Source organism: Vipera ursinii, assembly GCF_947247035.1.
Source record: "Vipera ursinii genome assembly, chromosome: 1".
NCBI lineage: Eukaryota > Metazoa > Chordata > Lepidosauria > Squamata > Viperidae > Vipera > Vipera ursinii.
In genome coordinates this window covers 277,648,452-277,670,218 of record NC_139512.1, presented here as the reverse complement: position 1 = coordinate 277,670,218, position 21,767 = coordinate 277,648,452, and the positions used below count along the sequence as shown (strand labels likewise).

Here is a 21,767-nt window from a genome sequence, read left to right as displayed (position 1 = left end):
CTTCATTGCTGGCTTCCAACAAGCACAATCAAAGGAAAAGTCAGCAGGAGATTGCAAATGGTGATCACCGGACTGTGACGCTGCAACTGGATGGGATTCGCCTATAACTGCAGCTGGAAATGGCTTTGTAAGTTGGCATGGTCATGCGAATGTGCTTTTATGACCACATTACTTAGTGACAGCGTCCCTGGTCCCAATTACTGAGGACAAGTAATCATTTTGTCTTGGGAGTTAATTTTAAACTCTAATGTTGGATTAAATAGTTTGTGATGCAAGAATTTAAATCCAGAAAATGTTCTTAGGCTCCCGAGGTAACTCTAGGGTAGTCTTCCCAAGAGAGGTCCCCTGGGGATATTTTTGCAAGTACATGCCAATGTCCTTGGCTATTCTGGCTCAGACTTTTAGTTGCAGTCAACAGCATCTAAAACGTCAGCTAAAGGCTTGTGTGCTTCCTTGTCTTCAATGGGGCAAAATTATTTTCAGATTATTTTTTTGTCTTGGCGGGTTCATCCTATCTCAACTTCTGATTAATTTGTGATTATAAATGCAATTTGTAAGTTTTCCAAGAATGTCTTTCATTTGCTGGAGTGAAAGTTTATGTGGTTTTTTTTTTACTGTTTGTATCAAGGGCATAACTTTCGCAGAGTAGTTTTAAATTAAGTGTTCTCTTTCATAGGTAATTGTTGCTGCAGAACTTTTGAAAAATGCAGATGAATTGGTGAAACAGAAAATTCGTCCGACTTCTGTCATTAGTGGATATCGTCTTGCTTGCAAGTAAGACCTACTGAAGCACTTCAAATGAGCAATTGTATAAAATTTGCCTGTTAACTTTTACAATTAAGTTTCAAAGTATCACTCAATGCATTTTTTCTTTAATCAATATAGCATTTTTTTCAAATATTGATGGCGCACGTATCATTTTTCAAATATTGATGACCTCTCCTGTCAGTCATGAGGAACAGAGAGAGCCCTTTCACTGAGAGTACTATGGTGGTGGAGTGCTGTTATCTGCCCCCCAAAACAAGCAGCTGGAAAGGTGGTTTTGGACCTAGATGCAAGCAGGTGTTTATGAGCAAGTAAAGAATGAAGCCAACAGTGCTTTGTTAGGACAGATTTTCCCCTTCACCAATGGAAAGAAAGGATTGTTACTACTATAGTCAAAACAAAGAGTTTAAAGTTTGCAACAGAAGCAGCAATTACTATTCTTTGAATTGATGATCTTATTAAGTTGCACCCTGAAAGTAAAGGTGAAAAAGGAGGATGCTATGAAGACGCAGTTCAGTCTGGAGCAATTGAAAACTAAATGATTTTTTATTTGCCTATTCCTGTGAAATGCTCTCAAGTCTGTAGTAACTAGTTTGTTGATGAAAGCGAGCTGTCAGGTTTCTGCATAACTAGAAAATAAATGAAATATGGCCATATTTTCTATTTGCATCAGTATCATAACGCAGAATGTAAAGGGGGAGGAGGTTGGAGAAAACCTGAAGGCTTCAGCAGTAAGTCAAATCGCAGCCAAACACTTAGCCTTTGGTGCGTTTCTTGTTAAGTATTTTGCGACAGAGAATAATGAAGCAGAATACAAAAAGCCTCCTCTGTGTACACACAAACTGTGGTCGTAGCTTTATGCTAGAATTGCAGAAGGGGGGAAAAGTTATAATGGCTGTTTTTCTCAAAGGCAGGATGAAGTTATCTGCAGGTGTTAATATTAGGGTTGGTGTGAATGGTATGTATCAGCTGCCTTCTGCTTTTAAAAGATTCAGTGGATCCCTTCTCTTCATGGGGAATCTGAGGCAAGAAAGTCCCAAGTAGGTTGTTGAAGAAAGTTCTATTTAAACTGACAGCAGGATGCTTAGATCTTACCTAGTATCAAGAAATAAGTACAGTATTGCCTAATATTGTTTCTTTATTACTTACTAATAAAGATGAATCATGTTACAAAGTAGTACAAAATCAAAGAAAAGTTTCCTTTTATCTTTCTACACACATAGCTATGCCCATTCCTCCTCCTACACATAAAGCCGCAACTCCTCGTTTTCCACCTGTTCGTTCTAGTGAGTGAAGAAGTGTAACAAGGATTCGACACCCAGATGCTCCAAGGGGGTGGCCAAGGGCAACAGCCCCACCTTCAATGTTAATCTGCCAAAATAAATAAAACAAACAAATAATACATCAGAAGTATCTGTTAAATGTAGAAATCTTCCTTTCCTATTTTGGGACTTAATGTTTAGATCAAGGATTGGAAACCTCTGACAATAGGTTTTATAGTGAAGTGGGCAAGACTCATTTTTACGTTGCGATCAGAGGAAAGTGTGTCTGTGATTGAGCCATTACTTACACAACATGCTTGCCTGATTCTACTTCATTGCACAACATGCTTGCCTGATTCTACCTTTACATTTTCTTAGCATTTTTTTAAGCAAGCACCTCCTATTTGGCTATACAGTTTTTATCCCCAACCACCAAATTTGTGGAAGGAACATTCTCCAGGGACCTCCAACTTTACTGCTCCCCTACGCTCTGGAGCTAGCATAAAATGGTGATCATAATTTTTGGCAGTTCTAGGTAAATCAGTTATGTCTGAATGATGAGAGATCCAAAATTATCAGGAAGATAATATATCTTGCAGTGCAATAATACTGTTCAGTTGTAGAATCTGCTAATGCACTTGGAGTAAATGGACCACCAGAGAACCTCCAGAGAAAAGATGAATACTATTTAATGAAGTAAACTTGCTGTTAATAGCTTTTACTGTCAGAAAAATCATTCTGATATCCAGCCCGAATATTAACCAGGACTTACAACCCACTGATTCTGATCCCGCCTCTGGGGAAATGGAGAACCAATCCAATCCTTTGTAGGACAGTCCTTTAGGTAAGATTCTTACCATACATTCATTCAGTTTTCTCTTCTACAGCCTAAATATATTCAGTTCCTTCAAATGTTCCACGTAGAAGTTTGTTCTCTGAACTTGCTTTAATTTTTTGATATCCTTTTTGGACTGAAATGCCCAGATATAGAATAGAATAGAGCTGGAAGGGACCCTGGTGGTCTTCTAGTCTGGCCCCCTGCTCAAGCAGGAGGACCTATACCATCTCAGACAAGTGACTATCTAGTCTCTTCTTAAAAACCTCCAGTGTTGGAGTGCCCATGATTTCTGAAGGCAAGCTTTTCCACTGGTTAATTGTCCTCACTGTTAGGAAGTTTCTCTTTTAATTCCAGGTTGCTTCTCTCTTTGATCAGTTTCAAACCATTGTTTCTTCTCCCACCCTCTGGTGCTTTGGAGAATAATTTGACCCCCTCTTCTTTGTGGCAGCCCCTCAAATACTGGAATACTGCTATCATATCACCCCTATTTCTTCTTTTCTTTAGACTAGCCAAACCCAAGTCCTGCAGCCCTTCTTCATATGCTTTAGTCTCCAGGTATTGAAGCTTACTGACCCTAAGATGGAGCCTTGTGGTACCCCACTGCTTACTTCTCTCCATGTGGATGTAGTACTCTTAAGTACGGTTTGTCAGCCAGCTATAAAGCCATCTGGTGGTGATGTTATCTATTCCACCATTTTCTAGCTTACCAAGCAGTAGATTGTGGTCTACTTTGTCAAATGCCTCACTGAAATCTAAGTACACTATGTCCACATCGTTTCGCTGGTCTACTAATTTAGTCACTTTATCAAAGAATGAAATACGCTTGGTTTGGCATGATCTATTTTTAACAAACCCGTGCAGACTAGCAGTTATAACTTTGTTTGCTTCTAGTTGTTTGCAGATCTGGTTTTTTTTGTTATCTTTTCCAGGATCTTCTCAGGTATTGATGTTAGACTGATCGGTCTGTAGTTTCCTGGGTCTGTTTTTCTTCCTTTCTTGAAGATGGGGACATCAGCCCTTTGCCAATCCTCAGGTACTTCCCCGGTGCTCAAGGATTTTTGAAAGATATGGTGCAATGGTTCTAAGATAACATCTGCCAGCTCCTTCAGAACTCTGGGATGTAATCTGTCTGGTCAGGATGATTTATATTTGTCATGGTTGGATAGGTGTTCTCTTACTATTTTCCTGATTATTTTAATTGCTGTTTCTAGTTTTTTGCAGTACCGTAGTTTCCGGCGTATAAGACTACTTTTTAACCCATGAAAATCTTCTCAAAAGTCAGGGGTCATCTTATACGCCGGGTGCTGAAAATTTAGGGACAGGGCTGGCTGGAAAACCTGGAGCGGATCTCCCATTTAGTCTGCGCAGGGAAAGCGGGACCAATTGGAGAAGAAGCTGCAGTCTGTGATTTTTTACAGGCTGGGGTCTGGGCGTCTTTTCTTCTAAAGTTGAAGACCAGCTGTAGTATATCCCAACTTGAAAGGCAGGTGGGGAAGCCAGCAGCCAGAGCAGCAGCTTAGCTCTAAGGACACATTTGACTCAGGAACTGGGCGGGCTGGCTGGAAAACCTGGAGCGGATCTCTCTTTTTTTTTTTAATCCCATTTATATCCTGCCCTTCTCCGAAGACTCAGGGTGGCTTACAATTTAAAGCACAAATCAATGTGCTTAGCAATAGCCTTCATTCTGTGTATATGCCTGTTTAATAGGGCTTTCACACACACCCCAAGCAGCATTATTACAAAGTCAGCTTATTGCCCCCAACAATCTGGGTCCTCATTTTACCTACCTTGGAAGGATGGAAAGCTGAGTCAACCTTGAGCCTGGTGGGATGCGAACCTGCACTAATTGCAGGCAGCTTGTGTTACTTAAGGCTCTGCGCAGGGAAAGCTTTAGAGTGAATTAGGAAAAGTGAAAAAATGAATTAATAAAATAAGGAATGGTTGCTGGAATCAGGGGCTGCCACAAAGAAGAGGGAGTCAAGCTATTCTCCAAAGCACCTGAAAGCAGGACAAGTAGTAACGGATGGAAACTAATCAAGGAGAGAAGCAACCTAGAACTAAGGAGAAACTTCCTGACAATTAGAACAATTAACCAGTGGAACAACCTGCCTCCAGAAGCAGTGAATGCTCCAACACTGGAAGTTTTTAAGAAGAGACTGGACAGCCATTTGTCTGAAATGGTATAGGGTTTCCTGCCTTTGCAGGGGGTTGGACTAAATGACCTCCAAGGTCCCCTCCAACTACTACTACTACTTCTTCTTCTTCTTCTTCTTCTTCTTCTTCTTCTTCTTCTTCTTCTTCTTCTTCTTCTTCTTCTTTTCTTTTTCCTTATTCTTCTTATTATTATTTAATCCATTTGCACTGTTTTATGTTTACACGTTTGATGACAAACAGCCTTATGTTTATAAGTGACAGTTTTCCTACTAAGCACCTGCATGTCATAAGCATTTGAATTAAAATTACCATATTAAAATCAAATCTGATGTTTTTTAATTTTTATTTGGTGTGCGTTGGAAGAGGTGTAGTCTTATACGGCGAGTATAGCCCAAACCCTATAATTTAACAGGAAATGTAGGGGGCCGTCTTATACGCCCAGTCGTCTTATACGCCGGAAAATACGGTAGTTTATCTGGTATGTTGGGCTATTTCTTTTTCTGTGAGGACTGATGCAAAGAAGGAGTTAAGCAGCTCTGCTTTCTCCCTATTGCCTGTTACTTCCTTGCCATCTTCTCTCTTTAGTGGACCTACAGTTTCCTTGACTTTTTTCTTGTTGTTAATATGTTGAAACTTTTTTTTATTATTCTCGATTTCTGTTGCAAATCTTTGTTTATTGAGCCTTTGCTTTCCTGACTTCGCCTTTGCATGTTCTGGCTGTCTGCTGATAATCAGCCTTAGTTACAGTATGTGTCCCTCTTTCCATTGTTTGTACTTGTCTTTTTTGTCTTTCAGTTTGTCTGAGAGATCTTTGTGCAGCCATGGTGGTTTGTTATTTTCATTGTGAAGTGCTTCTAGAAGTATACAGCTCAACTTTCTCCCCCCCCAAAGTCAACGAAATTTTATTTGAATACTAGCATCACTAAGTACCTAATTATACATCTTTGCATTTAACAAGATGATTTTTTAAAAGTGAACATAAGACTCAGAGGTTCTGGATCACAGCAAAGAAAGATAAGCTCTTAATCACTGAAGTACCTCTTGGCACTGGAAGTAATCCCCCATCTACATTATTTGTCAAGTTTCCTCAAATTGATATCCTGCAAATTATTTCAGATGACAAACTGCTTTGAATGTTACCCTTCCCATCCCACCTAGCAAATATTGCAGGTTTGCATCAAACAAAATATATTTCCGTGCCCTATTCAACTGGAGCAGCATATGCATTCCAGGCTATAAACAAACAGATTTGCAGTAATTGTGTTTTTATGGCAATGTTGAACATACCTTTTCTGGGTTCAGTTTTAGTTCTTTTGGTATTATAACACCTACACTAGCAAAAGCTTCATTGATTTCATACAGATCCACTTGATCCAATGTCCAACCAGCTTTTTCAACCTACAGAAGATCAAGAAGCTTGTTCAATTAACACCGTTAAAAAAATCATGGCTGAATTCTGTTAGAAAGTTCTATTCCCCCCCCCCAAATATATATTTGTAATACTTAATAGATAAATGAGATTCTGGTTACAAACACAATGTTCATTTCTAATAAACAATGATGCTCAAATCAGTATTTAAGATATTGTGCTGAAATAAACTCTAATCTCAAATTTAACCACACACACAGGATAAGCCCACAAATGCATACAATTCCAATGTCTCCACTGATGCTGGATTCATCCCCTTCTATAGCTATGAAAAAATGCACAATTCAATTAACTCTTGAGTGTTCAGTCTTCACTAATGATGGATGCAATTGTTTTCTTTCCACAAAAGCATAGGTGACCATGCACAATTACACACACACAATTTAATATGCAGAAAAAATACCTGGAAAAATTCAGTAACAGAGAGTTAATGAAACATTAGTAAAGCTATCATAATTCATCAGGATTGGGACAGGTTATACATATTATGGTATGAATATACTATGCTTAAAAAACAATTTAATTTTCAGAATTAATGCTTTAATTCAGTGAATGGACACTGTACCTACTTACAGCTTTTCTTATTGTCGTGATGAGTACTATCGCCATAAATGCAGGATCAATACCAGCTTGAGCTGAAGACACAATCCGTGCCAAAGGAGTGAGATTTCGTTTAACTGCTTCTGATTTTTTCATAAGAATTACAGCAGCAGCCCCGTCACTTATACCTGAAGAGAAAAAAAAATATTAACTTTTTAGGTTGGATATATAGATGCTTTTTTAAAAAGTTCATATTTAATTGAAGAGTAGATAGTACCAGAATCAAAATTTTTGCAATTGTAGTTAATGATCAGTAGCACAGTTCTTCTTCTTCTTCTTCTTCTTCTTCTTCTTCTTCTTCTTCTTCTTCTTCTTCTTCTTCTTCTTCTTCTTCTTCTTCTTCTTCTTCTTCTCCTTCTCCTTTCCCCCCCATTTTGAGGAAGATGGTCTTAGAATTAGGTATAAATTTGCATGGTTTTTTTTGTTTTTGCTTTAGTTAAATCTACTTGCATTCTTCCTCTGCATTCTTCATCCAAGACCTTAATCACAACACCACACTCCAATAATTCATGTTTCTTCCATTAAATTCAAACTATATTAATTGAATTAGAAAAATGTCTCCCCCCCCCTTCATCCAAGTGAAATAAAGTTAGATTGCGAAAACTGGAATAGATGATTTTATGGCCTATCTTTACATTGCTCAACAAACCAACCTGAGGCATTTCCTGCAGTCAGAGTTCCTGTCCCATCGGTTACGAAGCAAGGTTTCAGCTTTGCCACTGTTTCTATGTTGCACCCATGGCGAGGATGCTCATCTACTTTAACTTCTGTGGGACCTGTCAAAAACAAGAATTTCAGCAGCAGCCATTTTATACTTGGTGCAAAAAAAGGAAAAGTGCAATTTTCCTATTAGAAATTCTAGTTCTCGTGCTTTTTTTCAAAGATACACACTGTCCTTACCGATGGTATTTAACATTTGATAAACTGTCAAAGATGTATAAGGGTGTGGCAAACATACGTTGGAAATGTAATTAGCAGTTTTATCATCTTTGGTAGAAATGTAAAAAGGCTAAGAAATACTGGGATGAAATATGTATTCAGAGAATTCTTGGAATAAATGCACAATTGAAATCAGAATTTTTTTTAGGCTTGATAGATAAACGCTTTGAAAAAAATGGGTCTGTTTTTATTCATCAGTAAGACTTTTGTATGCACAGGGATGGAAGGACACACAGATATACCTGCAAACGGAAGAATTGATGGTGAAATGAATGGAATTGGTGGAGATGGCAAAACACTTTGATCAAAGACAAGACTCTTATCTAGCTTTGTTTCCACGTGGAAACCACTTTTAGATTTTTTTGCTTGAAACCCAAGACAAATGAAACTTTGATTTTGGCATTTGACAATTAGAACTGTTCATGACTATAGAAGTACTGTGTGTTACTGTTAGTCTTAGAGGTTACACTATGTTACGTTTGTACCTCTAGCAAAGAAAGTGGGAAGTCATAATTTTCCATCTGTTTTTCCTTTTCTGCACACCTAACCTTATTCCCTTGACTTTTTCTTTTCTACTTCTTTATTTTTCTATTTTCTTACATTTTATTCGTTAACACTTTTAATAAACTTTTATTTTTTTAATTTTTTTAAAAAAATGCATTGCCCTTCAATAAACAATTGTAGAAGAGTCATCTGCAGTAGCATTTTATCCTGGAACCTCTAATGTCCAGTTCACAAGCTATATACTATATGCTTCTTCTTATTAAAAATATTAATATTATACTTATTTTTCTCTTTGTATGACAATGACTATTAGCCAACTTTTCAGTGACTACAATTTTCTTCATTCCTTGTGTTCTAGTCTAGAAGTGATAAACTGAGTTCATGCGTTAAACCATAGAGCATCAAGTTACGAAACCTGCTGTCCTTAGGATTGCTGCATACTTCTAGCTTGCCAACTGTGCAAGAGTTTTTGAATCCACAGGTGTTCCTTTATCAACGCGAGAGCAGAAACTGTTGAAGAGTTGTTTTGACGAACTAAAATTTTTTCTCATAATAATTACTGGAAGATATATTGTACAATGTGACCTGAACTGTCAGAGGGGGAAGGGCAAGTTTCATTCTTTTAATTAACTGCTTCCCACCATTTTCTCAGAGATAGCTTTAATTCTATCGTACTGGTTTGCTAATGCCTAATAAAGTTAATGTTAGAGAACGCAATGCCTCTGGTGTTTTGCTTCGTTGGGCTTCTCAGCCGGAACTTGACATAGGAGTTCTACTTTGGGGTTTAAGTACAGTATGAACCTAATAATCTATTTTGCTTGGTTGATTTTGGCTCAGGATAAGATGTAAAGTTTGTCTCCTGTGATTTATTCAACAGATCACTATTAAACAAATTTTAACATAGAAAAATATATTAAACTCATAATAAGGTCTCCAAAATTGCCTTAGTATATCTTGAAATTAACTCACGAGAAATTCTAAAGTTCAGCGGGATTATTCTTTAAATTACTATTAAATTAATACAATTTTTTGTAAAAAAATACACAGTGTATCAGGAAGTAACTGGTTTAATCTATGAACCACTTCAAAATTGACAATGTGGCAGCAATATATTAAGTCACAGAGTTCTACGTTGGGCTTTAGATACAGTATGAACCCAGTTTATGTTGTTTGGTTGATTTTGGCTTAGCATAAGATGTAAAGTTCATCTGCTGTGATTTATTCAATAGATCACTATTAAAAAAACTACAGTGTAGAAAAATATATTAAACTCATAATAAGGTCCCAAACATTGATTTAGTATGTCTTGAAATTAATTCACAAGAAATTCTAAAATTCAGGGGGATTATTCTTTAAATTACTATTAAATTACTGGTAATACATTTTTTTTACAAAAATACATGGTATTCTATCAGGAAGAAACTCTGGTTCAATCTATGAACCACTTCAAAATTGACACTGTGGCAGCAATGAATATTAGATGACATTTTTTCCAGATCTGTAATTATACTTCTCTTTCCAAAATCTAGATGGTTATTAACTGGCAGGACATAATGGTTACATTCATAAATTATCTTCATCTAGCAGTAAAGACTAAGTAAATACGCTTGAGGTTACTAAGTGTCCCTTCCTTTCCCAATACACCAATTATTCTAATTTATGAGGAAGAATTGAAGCAAATAAAAATGAATACAAAAGTGGGTCATAATACTTAGAAACAGGTCCCAGTCCCTTGTCCAGTATGTCAAACTGCTCACTGACCTTTTCTAGAAGGTACAGAAACAGGTACAATCTCTTTATTAAAATATCCACCCTTCTGGGCATTTTCAGCCTTATTTTGAGACATTACAGCCTGCTGGTCTTGTTCTTCTCGACTGACCTTCCATCGTTTGGCCACATTTTCAGCTGAAACAATTAAAAAATACAGTAGATACTTTAATCACAATGCATCACAATGCAGTTATTGTATACTTATTACATTTATTACCCTGAATCTTCAAATACTGAGAGAGAATACATTGTTTCCAGCACGTAATATTCACACATTCGTACCAGTTTTCCTCTCATCCTTGTAATGTTTGCTTTCTGTCCACTCTTCCTTTTTTTTGGTGAAATCAAGTAGGGACACGCTTTCATCTAACCTTTTTGAAAAAGCTATTTCCACGTGGCTTACCTGTAACACCCATGTGATAACAGTAGAAAGCATCTGTCAAGCCATCTACGATAATACTGTCTCGCAAGGAGGCTTCCCCCATCTTCACCCCACCACGCAGATGAATGACATGAGGAGCCTGGGGGGAAAAAGCATTTTGATCCATTTAGAACATTGAAAGCAAATTTCGTTGCAACTGGATAGAAATAATCTCTGGAGTGCCCATTCTCACTGTATGACTCTTCTGTTCATCTGCCATTAGTAAATCTAATATACAGAAGCAATCTCAACTCAGTTGTAGAGCACATGCTTTGTACACATGAGGTCTCGGCTTCGATCCCCGATATTACCCAGTAGAAGAATCACACGATATGTATGAAGGCGAAAGAGTGTAAGAAAAAAGAAGCTTCCATATTGCTTGAATGAATGAACCTTTATTGTCAAAGTACAACCTGTATACATTGAGATTGGCTGAGCCTCCCTTCGTGCCCCCACCACCACAGCTCACAGTGACAACAAACCCACCATCTTGTTACACCATGTGAGCTAATTGCACAACACACCGGCTTCGCAAGTCACTCATACATAAAGTTATTTCCCGTTCAAGAGCCTGACAGCCCATGGATGGAAGCTGTTCTTCAGCCTGTTGGTATGGCTGGCTATACTCCTGTATCTCCTACCCAATGATAAGAGAGTAAAGAGGTACCGACCAGGGTGTGAGTTGTCCCTGAGAATTTTCCTCACTCTTCCAAGGCAGCGAGCCCTGGCAATGTCATCCAGTGGTGTCAGGGGACAGCCCACAATGTCTTGGGCTGTGCTCACCACCCTCTGTAATGCTTTCCTATTTGCGGCTGTCAAACCAGCATACCAAACCACAATGGAGTACGAGAGGACGCTCTCTATAGTAGACTGGTAAAAGAAGGTCATTAGCCATTGTTCTACCCTGTTCTTCCGCAAGACCCTGAGGAAGTGGAGTCTCTGTTGGGCCTTTCTGGCCAGCTGGGTTGTACTGACTTTCCAGGTAAGATCTTCACAGAGGTAGACTCCCAGGAATTTAAAGGAAGAAACTCTTTCCACACAGCCCCCCCCCCCGATGTCGAGTGGGGCAGGTTCCTCTCTTTTCCTCCAGCAGTCTAGCACCATCTCCTTTGTCTTGCCAATGTTCAGGTGCAAGTTGTTCTCTAAACACCATAGGGATAGTTTTTGTACCTCCCCCCTGTGTGCTGTCTCATCTCCACCTGTAATAAGACCCACTACGGTGGTATCATCTGTGAACTTAATGATCGCAGTGGATGGGTCAGACAATGCACCATCCTATGTGTACAGTGAGTACAGGTAGGGGCTAAGCACGCAGCCCTGTGGCGAGCCCATGTAAAGCTTCAAGGGGGTGGAAGAAACAGACCCGACCCTCACTGTTTGTAGCCAGTCCCTTAGAAAGTCTTTAATCCAATTGCAGACGGAGGGGGGGAAATTCAAGTCAGTCAGCTTTTTCATAAGGATGAAAGCCGAGCTATAATCAATGAAAAGCATCCTGACATAGCTTCCAGGTTTCTCCAGATGGCTTGCTATAGAATGTAGAGCAGTAGCTATGGCATCATCTGTCAACCTATTCCCCCTGTAGGCAAACTGATGTTTGTTGAAGTCCGGTGGGAGGCATGTCCTAAGATGTTGGAGAACCAGTCTTTCAAAGTATTTCATCACTACAGTCGTCAATGCAACAGGTCTGTAGTCATTCAGGTTTTCTTCGGGACTGGGACAATGGTAGCTGCTTTCAGGCATGATGGTACACAGGCCGTTTGCAAGGAGATGTTAAAGATCCTTGTCAGGACCCCTGCTAATTGATTAGCACAATTCTTAACCACTATCCCTAGTACCCCATCTGGGCCTGCAGCTTTGCTGGGATTCACAGCCTTCAATACAGCTCTCACTTGGTGTTCATACAGAGTGAGTGGCTGAGAATCAGAAGGCCGGCCAGCAGAGGCTACGGGGTTTGGTCTTTTCACCTCATAGCGAGCGAAGAAGATATTCAGCTCCTCTGCCAACGAGGCATCGGTATTAACCATGTTCCTCATGTTGCCCTTATGGTTGGTTAGGTGCTGCAGTCCCTGCCACACTTGCTTTGGGTTGTCGTCTGCTAGGTGGTTCTCCACCTTGTGTTTATATTGTTGGATTCGAGCTGAGAGGAAGGTGAAGGCTTGAAATGAGCTGAAGAATATTTCACTTTAAGATTAGTGGTATATCCAGTGCAAAGAAGTATACACACCCACTATATGCACAATAATCTCCCTGCTATTTTTTAGCAGAAGCAACAGTGAGACAAAAGGATCAGAAGAACAGTTTGGCCTCTGCCATGGAAGTTTCAGAAGTCATTGTCCCATTCAAAGATGAAATGTCCAACGTCCAAATGCCATCAGCATGAAGGAATGCCAAACAGCAGTATCTCTTCTTTGCTGATTGTGTTTGTGTATGTGTATGTTTGTGTATGCATGCAATGATTTTTATATATATAAAACCCTAACCCTATGTATTATTACTTCCTTTGGTGGGAACATGAAGTGCTAAACTATTTAGCGCAAAGTGATAATCCTTCTGAAGAAATAACATGGCTGTGAGTTTTTAAAAAAAATTACATCATGTTTTATAAACCTTTTAAACTTCAAGAAGCTTTATAAACCCGCCAAAATATGTCCTTATATCTTAATCCAAAAATATCCTGGTTTATTCCAGATTTGCTTTTGTACCTTGCATGAATCAGAAAGTAACCTCACAAAGCAGGATTACTTGATCTCCAGTGTTTGAATGTTTAATTTATGTGTTGGCCTTTGGCTGTAATAATAAATTGATTGATTGATCTCCAGAGTTGTATTCATAGAAATTTCATCACTCAAAGGTTTGGATATTGGTGATGTTCATATATGATTTGTTTTTGGCATCGAGCCATGCTCTGTTTAGCAAACTGTGGTTTAATAACTCTGGCTTAAGCTTGTGTGCCAATAAGTATCTCAAATCAGTGAGGGGCTGGACATGGCCCAATTCTGTCAAGCCTCAGTCCACTGAAGCCCAACCTCTTACTGGTTGGGAATGTAGCTGGCGAGATAGAAGTCACCCTTGATAAACGCCTAATGTGCAGCTTGTGTACTGTTTAATGCAGTAATTCACCCATGGAAATCATTCTTCCGTGCCTTTACGGCATAACCTTTCTAGAAGCAGCAAGCCTTAACCTCTATGAAAATCAAGCAGCCTTACCTTGCTCATGTTTTCCATTCCACCAGCCACCACAATACTGGAATCTCCTGTCATAATAGACTGAGCCCCGAGACATACAGCTTTCAGGCCTGATCCGCAGATCATTTGACAACTCCAAGCTGGTATCTCATATGGAATCCCTGCCCCGACACTGGCCTGTCGAGCAGGATTCTGGCCAGCACCTGCAGACATAAACACACAGGGACAACCATGCTAAATTCTTTCAGCTCATTCTCCTACCTCACCTCTCAGTGCCAGACAGGTGCCCATGTTATCTGCCTGTAACGTTACTCATAACCAGTTTGAGTTTTAAACAGTGGCGTAGCGTGGGTTGTCAGCACCCGGGGCAAGGCAACCGGAAGCGGAAATAGAGGGGCGGGCGGGCGGTGACGTCACGGGCTGAAAAGACGCGCCCCGCAGCGGCGTAGACTTTCCAAGAAGAGTCGCGCGCATGCGGGATGCTTCCGGGTCCCTCTTGAGGGCGGCTGGGCGGGGCTCCGACCTGCAAGAGCCGCTGCATTCAAGCTCGCACGTGAGCCCCGCTAAATAAAGCCACGCATGCGCACGAAGCTAGGCCGGCCGGCCAGCAGGTCCGTCTTCGCTCGGCCAAACCTGCCAGGGCGCCTGCGGGGCGCTTGCGGTTGGCCTGAGCCTGGGCGGAGAGTTGGCCGCTTCTATTTATTTTATTCAGTTTATGTGGCCGCCCATCTCACTTGCCGGACTCATTTCGCTTTGCAAGAAAGAGCAGCTCGAGAGCGGAGCCAAGCCAACTCTGTGCAGCCCTTGGGGCTCCCTGAGCAGCTCAGTGCAAGCGCGCCCCCCCCCAGATGTTGCGCCCGGTGCGGCCGGCCCCCCCTGCACCCCCCACGCTACGCCACTGGTTTTAAATTAATAACCCGACTCTTGTTTCTAGGCACTGCTTTGTAAAAATGAATGTTTGACTCTTCCTTACAATGCCCATGTCTTAATTTTACAAGTTACTTTTATTCTCAATTCTCTTAGGCTGACCTTCATTGTCTTTGGGCTATATTTCAACACTGCTGTGCACAGGTGAAGGCAGTGTATTGTTTTGGTTTTTTGCTTTTAACCTTCAGTGTAATGTGAATGTGAAGTTTATTCCAAGGGCTGTCTGCATTCATAGGAATTTGCCCACGTTTTATGACCAAAATCAGCCAAATAGTTTCTGTTTCTGAGGACTGGATCAGTTAGATCTCCTCACTCTTAGCGCAGCACCTTAATCACTACACCATACTGACTCTCATAGAGAAGCATATTCATGTCAAGAAACTGGAGAAGGCTGAGGAGAAAAAGACCAATGGGATGCAAAGCAGTAAAAGTAGGGGCAAGAATACAGGCAGATAGAACAGACTGACACATTGCTGATTTAACACACCCAGAATTGTGTGAGACCTAGAATATATGGGAAGAAAGTACAATTTATAATAAGTAAAATTCATTTGTGTGTACGTGCGTGTAATTTCTGCATTACAAAAATGAACAGAAGAGGCCACATCAAAATCCTGGATAAATGCTTCATCAGGTTCATACCTGCTGCCAATACCTGTCCAAGTATAACTTCAGATATTTCTTTAGGATCAATTTTTGTCCTCTCCAACAATTCTTTAATGACTACTGAAGCCAATTCATGGGCGTGCAGGGTTGACAAGGAACCATTGAAGGATCCTAGATAAAAATCAGAAATAGATGTTTAATTTTACTCTATTCCATCTTTCCTTTTATTCTATTCTTCTTTTAAGCATTCTAGGTAACAAATACAGATTACAATTCTAGGAAAGTAAACAAATATTATATTTTTATGGGTATACTTGGGGCTTAAGTTATATCTATATTGTTCATTAAAAGCCTGGCATTTTATTTTATTATCTGGTCTAATGTACTGTCAAGACCTGATTCTTCAAATATGGTAGCATTTTCTTAGTCTTCCAGAGTTATGTATAATTATGTGTAGTGTATACCTTTTTAAAGGGACATGGTGGCTCAGCGGGTTAGGACTCTGAGCTTGTCAATCAGAAGGTCGGCAGTTTGGCGGGTCAAATCCCGAGTGCCGTGTAACAGAGTGAGCGCCTGTTACTCGTCCCAGCTTCTGCCAACCTAGCAGTTCAAAAGCACGTAAAAATGCAAGTAGAAAAATAGGGACCACTATAGTGGGGAGGTAACAGTGTTCCGTGCGCCTTTGGCGTCTAGTCATGCTGGCCACATGACCACAGAGATGTCCTCGGACAAGCGTTGGCTCTTCGGCTTTGAAACGGAGATGAGCACTGGCCCCTAGAGTCCGAAACAACTAGCACGCATGTGCGGGGGAACCTTTACCTTTACCTATACCTTTTTATATATACATAAGTCAGTTCTATGCCAAAAATTAAACAGAACCACTAGATTCATTTATCATCCTGCAGTAGAAGGCTTTAATAGGGAGAACACTATTCCAGTTGTCATACCTAGTAAAGTTCAATAAATGCATTTTGTGTATCTTTGTTACATCCTTATGCTAAATAGGACTCAAACTATTTGAACGAATAAAATTTATTTGCAGCTCTTTCAATTAGAAAAACCTGGGCAGTCTAACTTTTAATTATGCGTACAAGAGACTCCATTGTTTGTTAAATATAATCAAGAATTATTCATATATCTAACCTCGATGTCTTACATAGTTGTTTAAGAACCTGATTTCAGATTTTTTAAAAAAATTCTTACCATACAAAACTCTAGGAAAGGTCTTATGAAATATAAAAGGCCAAAAGAATTGGCCAACTGTACTCATGCCATCAGAAGGCAGCAGACCCCGTCAGCCAAGAAATTCTGGCTGGCGGGGTCCAGGAAAAGAGCCTTTTTCTGCTGTGACTTCCACCCTTTGAAATATCTCGATTGCAGACAAATAAGGGAGCCAAGAAACAAAGATGCGAAGCCACCTCGAGCTTTGTGGAGGACAGATTGAAGGAATGTCAGTGTAGCATTGAGCGGTAAGAAAATAGGTTAGAAGAACGATTTAGCCTGCTATTATGCATACAGAAGCTACATTTCAATCTTGTTTAAACTCAGTCGGGTTTCCAGACATAGCGTTAGACAGCGGTGTCCATTTCCAATCTGTTATCCGAATAGTTTTTAACTGTTAAATAAGCAGGTAACAAAGCCCTACTACATACATCCTCGCCCTCGCAGTTCTAGAGTTCTCTAGCCCTCTCGCGGGACATCCGTAGTACAATTCCTACCACAATCCTACTACCTCGGCTCATTTTCTTCTCTTTCTGCCACGAGCAAGGAAAAAAGTACAGAATTTCCTCCCCTAACAGGCAGCATAGACGGGGGAGGGGGGGGGAATGGGCGAAGGCAAATTTCCCGCAGGCATCAGAATGAATGGACCACTCAAGGTTGGGAGCAAGCGTAACGTCGGTCCATGAAAACGCCCGTTTCAGAGCAATGCGAGATCGAGGCACGAAATAGCTCCGGTAGTAGTTTCTACTCACCGACCGGGGTCCTTGCAGCAGCAACGAAAACAACGTCCTCGTCCTCGCAATTCATGATGCCTCAAGTCCCGTCGCTCCTTTGCTCTGGGCAAACTTCCCAGCGCCTCTGTTATACTCAGGCAGCGATGCTCACCCTAAAATATCTCATTGATTACCCTGGGCCCCGCCCATCTCTTACTTGGACTAGGATGGCTAGAGTAGACCGAAAGGGTGGTCGTCGTCACGTGACAGAAACACCTAGCCAATCAGGCTTTTGTATTGGCAGAGAAATTCAGAGGTTTGTTTTAACTTTGCAGGCAACAATCACAATTCAGTCTCATAAGTGAAATGTTGGAGCATTTACTCATGTGTCTATAAACCTGAACTGGGCAAATTGGTGCATCATAGGGTCAAACATTTTTCACGAGGCAACTGGACTTTCTTGTTGTTGTTGTTTTCTTTGAAGACGTTTCACTTCTCATCCCAGAAGCTTCTTTTTAATCAAGGTACTTGATTTTTAATCAAGGCACTACAGAATGTGTCCAAAACGTACAGAATGTGTCCAAAATACAGGACATATGACTCCTGTGGTACAGAGGTTTGGCAAATGTTATAAAAATTTCATGAGATGAAAATTATAAAGTATTTTATGACAACACAAAACTGCATAAAAGATTTCTTGTGATCAGCTTCTATTGTTTGACTGTGCTATACAGTTCAATGTGGGCTATTCTGAAGGCAGATACATCTTTGAGTATCTCCCTGAATTTTAAAGAATTTTTCAAGTACATTAGAAGCTCTTATTTATTTATTTAGCGTATGGCTGGTCACACACAGAATTAAAAGCACTTCATATTTACAAGTTAGAACAGTTAAAACAATTTTTTTTAAAAAAAGAAGCAATTATAAAACCTAAGAGGAAAACAGAAATAACATTTCAGAGTTTCATGTCGAGTTTGGAGATCCAGTCAGTAGCTGCCGTTGTTACGCAGAGGAAGTCCTTAAAATCTCCTGGGTATCTTCTATTAGTGCATTCCCTCACTATATGTTGGATAGTCTGTCGGGGAGCCCCGCAATCACATTGTGCTGAAGGTGTCTTTCCCCATTTATACAGAGAATCGGCACACACCCCATGAGTCGTTCTAATTCTATTGTATGTCACCCATATGTGTCGGGGTAGATTAAATCCTGGAGGTATACTATTAGGATTAATATGCTCAGATATATCTTGGGAGGTATAGCTACTCCATGCTTCCATCCATTTTTGTATAGTGCTCTGATGTTCGGCCAGCAGCTTAAGCGCTCTGCCACTGTTGAAAGCATTGAGGAATCTGATAAGGAAATAACTCTTGACAAAGGGTTATTAAGCCAAAGGGTCACTGGTTGTCCAGAGAATACAGTAATAAAGAGCAGCTAACCAGATAAATACCATGGTAAGGTATTAAATGGTAAGGAGCACAATATGAAATCTGTCTTAAAATAAATCATATCACAAATCACATAATTCGCAGCACTCAATGAAGTCATTATCAATCAGTTCCAAAAAATTACCAGTGAAATTCCGAGTGAACTTGTTAAAAATTATTTTAGGTTTTGTGGTTGCTACAAATTATATAACCTGGGATTACTCTTGAATTCAATAGTTCTCTTAGTGCTTCAGACTTTTCATAATTCAAGGGACCTGTGAACATGGCTAATTCTCTATTTAAGGCCACTTTAAGGTTTTTTACAGGTAGTCCTCGACTTATGATCACAACTGAGCCCAAAATTTCCATTGCTAAGCAAGGTAATAATCAACTGGCGGCTTTTTTTTTTAGGTTAACAGGATTATATGGTGGAAATACCTTTGTTCAAGGTGGTCAGTGATATTGGTAATGCATCAAAATAACAGCAACTAAGACATGTATGTGCACTAATCATAATTACAGTTCTTATACTTCAAAGCTACAGTTGCAAGAAAAAGTATGTGAACCCTTTGGGATTACGTGGAGTTTTGCATGAATTGGCCATAACATGCGCTCTAAACGTCATGTAAGTCACAACAATAGAAAAACACAGTCTGCTTAAAATAATACTACACAAACATTAGCTGTTGTCATGTTTTAATTGAACATAAGATGGAAACATTCACAGTGCAGGGTGGGAAAAGTATGTGAACCCCTAGCCTAATGACTTCTCCAAGAGCTAATTGGAGCCAGGAGTGAGCCAACCTTGACTCCAATCAGTGTGATGATATTGGATGTGTTGCTGACAGCTGTCCTGCCCTTTAAAAACACACACCTGTTTTGGGTTTACTGGTCTCAAGAAGCACTGTCTGATGTGAACCATGCCTCGCAGAAAAGAGCTCTCAGAAGACCTACGATCAAGAATTGTTGACTTGCATGAAGCTGGAAAGGGTTACAAAAGTATCTCCAAAAGCCTTGATGTTCATGTGTCCACGGTAAGACAGACTGTCTACAAATGGAGAAAGTTTAGCACTGTTGCTACTCTGCCTAGGCGTAGTCGTCCTGTAAAAATGACTGCAAGAGCACAGCACATAATGCTTAATGAGGTAAAGAAGAATCCTAGAGTGTCAGCTAAAGACCTACAGAAATCTCTGGCACATGCTAACATTTTTGTTGACACATCTACAATACGGAAAACATTAAACAAGAATGGAGTACATGGGAGGACACCACGGAGGAAGCCATTGCTGTCCAAAAAAAAAAAATTGCAGCACATTTGAAGTTTGCAAAAGAACACCTGGATGTTCCACAGCACTACTGGCAAAATATACTGTGGACAGATGAAACCAAAATTGAGTTGTTTAGGAAAAACACACAACACTGTGTGGAGAAAAAAAGGCACAGCACACCAACATCAAAACCTCATCCCCACTGTAAAACATGGCGGAGGGAGCATCATGGTTTGGGGCTGCTTTGCTGCCTCAGGGCCTGGACAGATTGTTGTCATTGATGGGAAAATGAATTCCAGAGTTTATCAGGACATTTTGCAGGAAAACGTACGACCATCTGTCCGCCAACTGAAGCTCCTCAGAGGATGGGTGATGCAACAGGACAATGACCCAAAGCATACAAGTAATTCAACAAAACAATGGCTTCAACAGAACAGAATATGCCTTCTGCAGTGGCCCAGTCAGAGTCCTGACCTCAACTCGATTAAAATGCTGTGGCATGACCTTAAGAGAGCGATTCACACCAGACATCCCAAGAATATTGCTACACTGAAACAGTTTTGTGAAGAGGAGTGGTCCAAAATTACTCCAGATCATTGTGCAGGTCTGATCTGCAACTACAGGAAACGTTTGGTTGAGGTTAGTGCTGCCAAAGGAGGGTCAACCAGTTATTAAGTCCAAAGGTTCACATACTTTTTCCACCCTGCACTGTGAATGTTTCCATCTTATGTTCAATTAAAACATGACAACAGCTAATGTTTGTGTAGTATTAATTTAAGCAGACTGTTTTTCTATTGTTGTGACTTACATGACATTTAGAGCGCATTTTATGGCCAATTCATGCAAAACTCCACGTAATCCCAAAGGGTTCACATACTTTTTTCTTACAACTGTATACTAGCCATGACAGCCGACCACACCTGGCTGTAGTGCACCAACAATCTTTATTGTTGGTTGGCATAGCAGTGACCTCTGTGTTCATTGGCCACCTAGCACTGACATGTTCCGCCTGTTTTTTCCACTTTTATTTTAATATTAAAAAAAATGAGGTAGCCCATTCAGAGTCAAAGATACTATGCGTAAGACAGAGAAAGGTTGAGCCTTCTGCCCTGCTTTGAGCTCTCATTACCCAAAGAAACATCTGCAAGAGAACAACCAAACTCAGAGCACTAAAGACCCCACAGTTTAACCCTGAGCTACAAACATTGTCTTCTGTTGGTATTAGCATTTCTGTTTCACCCTCAAATGCAAACTGTAAAAACACACAGACAAAAACCAGAAACAACAAAGATGCCGCAACTGAAGCAGACTCATTTTCAGCTGCTTCTGCTTCCCATGATTGGATCTGGGAGAGAAAAAGGAAAATCACTTTTCTCCCTAGTTCTGATGTATTCAGTACAATAAGTAAGATGATTACAAAGCTACAACCATAAAAAGAAATGATATGATATGTCTCCATATTAAGCTATGATATGTCTCCATATTAAGCTATAATAATATAATATAATCAGTGGTGGGATTCAGTCGGCTCGCACCACTCCGACAGAACCGGTAGCTAATTTTTTGTTGCCCAGGCCCAGAATGGACTTCTGGAAGCAACATCTACACAGAGAATCGGTTGTTCACATATTTAAATCCCACCACTGAATATAATACAATATAATAATAATAATAATAATAATAATAATAATAATAATAATAATAATAATAATAATAGTGGTAGTAGTAGTAGTAGTAGTA

At 40.0% G+C, this 21,767-nt stretch overlaps 1 protein-coding gene across 1 annotated transcript; it reads right to left on the bottom strand.

Moving 5' to 3' along the window:
• Positions 1-1,154: 1,154 nt before the first annotated feature.
• Positions 1,155-17,429, bottom strand: LOC310646513 (acetyl-CoA acetyltransferase, cytosolic-like; the record flags this gene model as incomplete). Its single annotated transcript, XM_083373034.1, has 9 exons — positions 1,155-2,136; positions 6,307-6,417; positions 7,022-7,176; positions 7,702-7,824; positions 10,253-10,396; positions 10,665-10,782; positions 13,890-14,071; positions 15,438-15,572; positions 17,375-17,429. The coding sequence occupies 9 exons, from the start codon at positions 17,427-17,429 to the stop codon at positions 1,969-1,971; spliced, it is 1,191 nt and encodes a 396-aa protein (XP_083229160.1). The 3' UTR covers positions 1,155-1,968.
• Between the last annotated feature and the right edge of the window lie 4,338 nt (positions 17,430-21,767).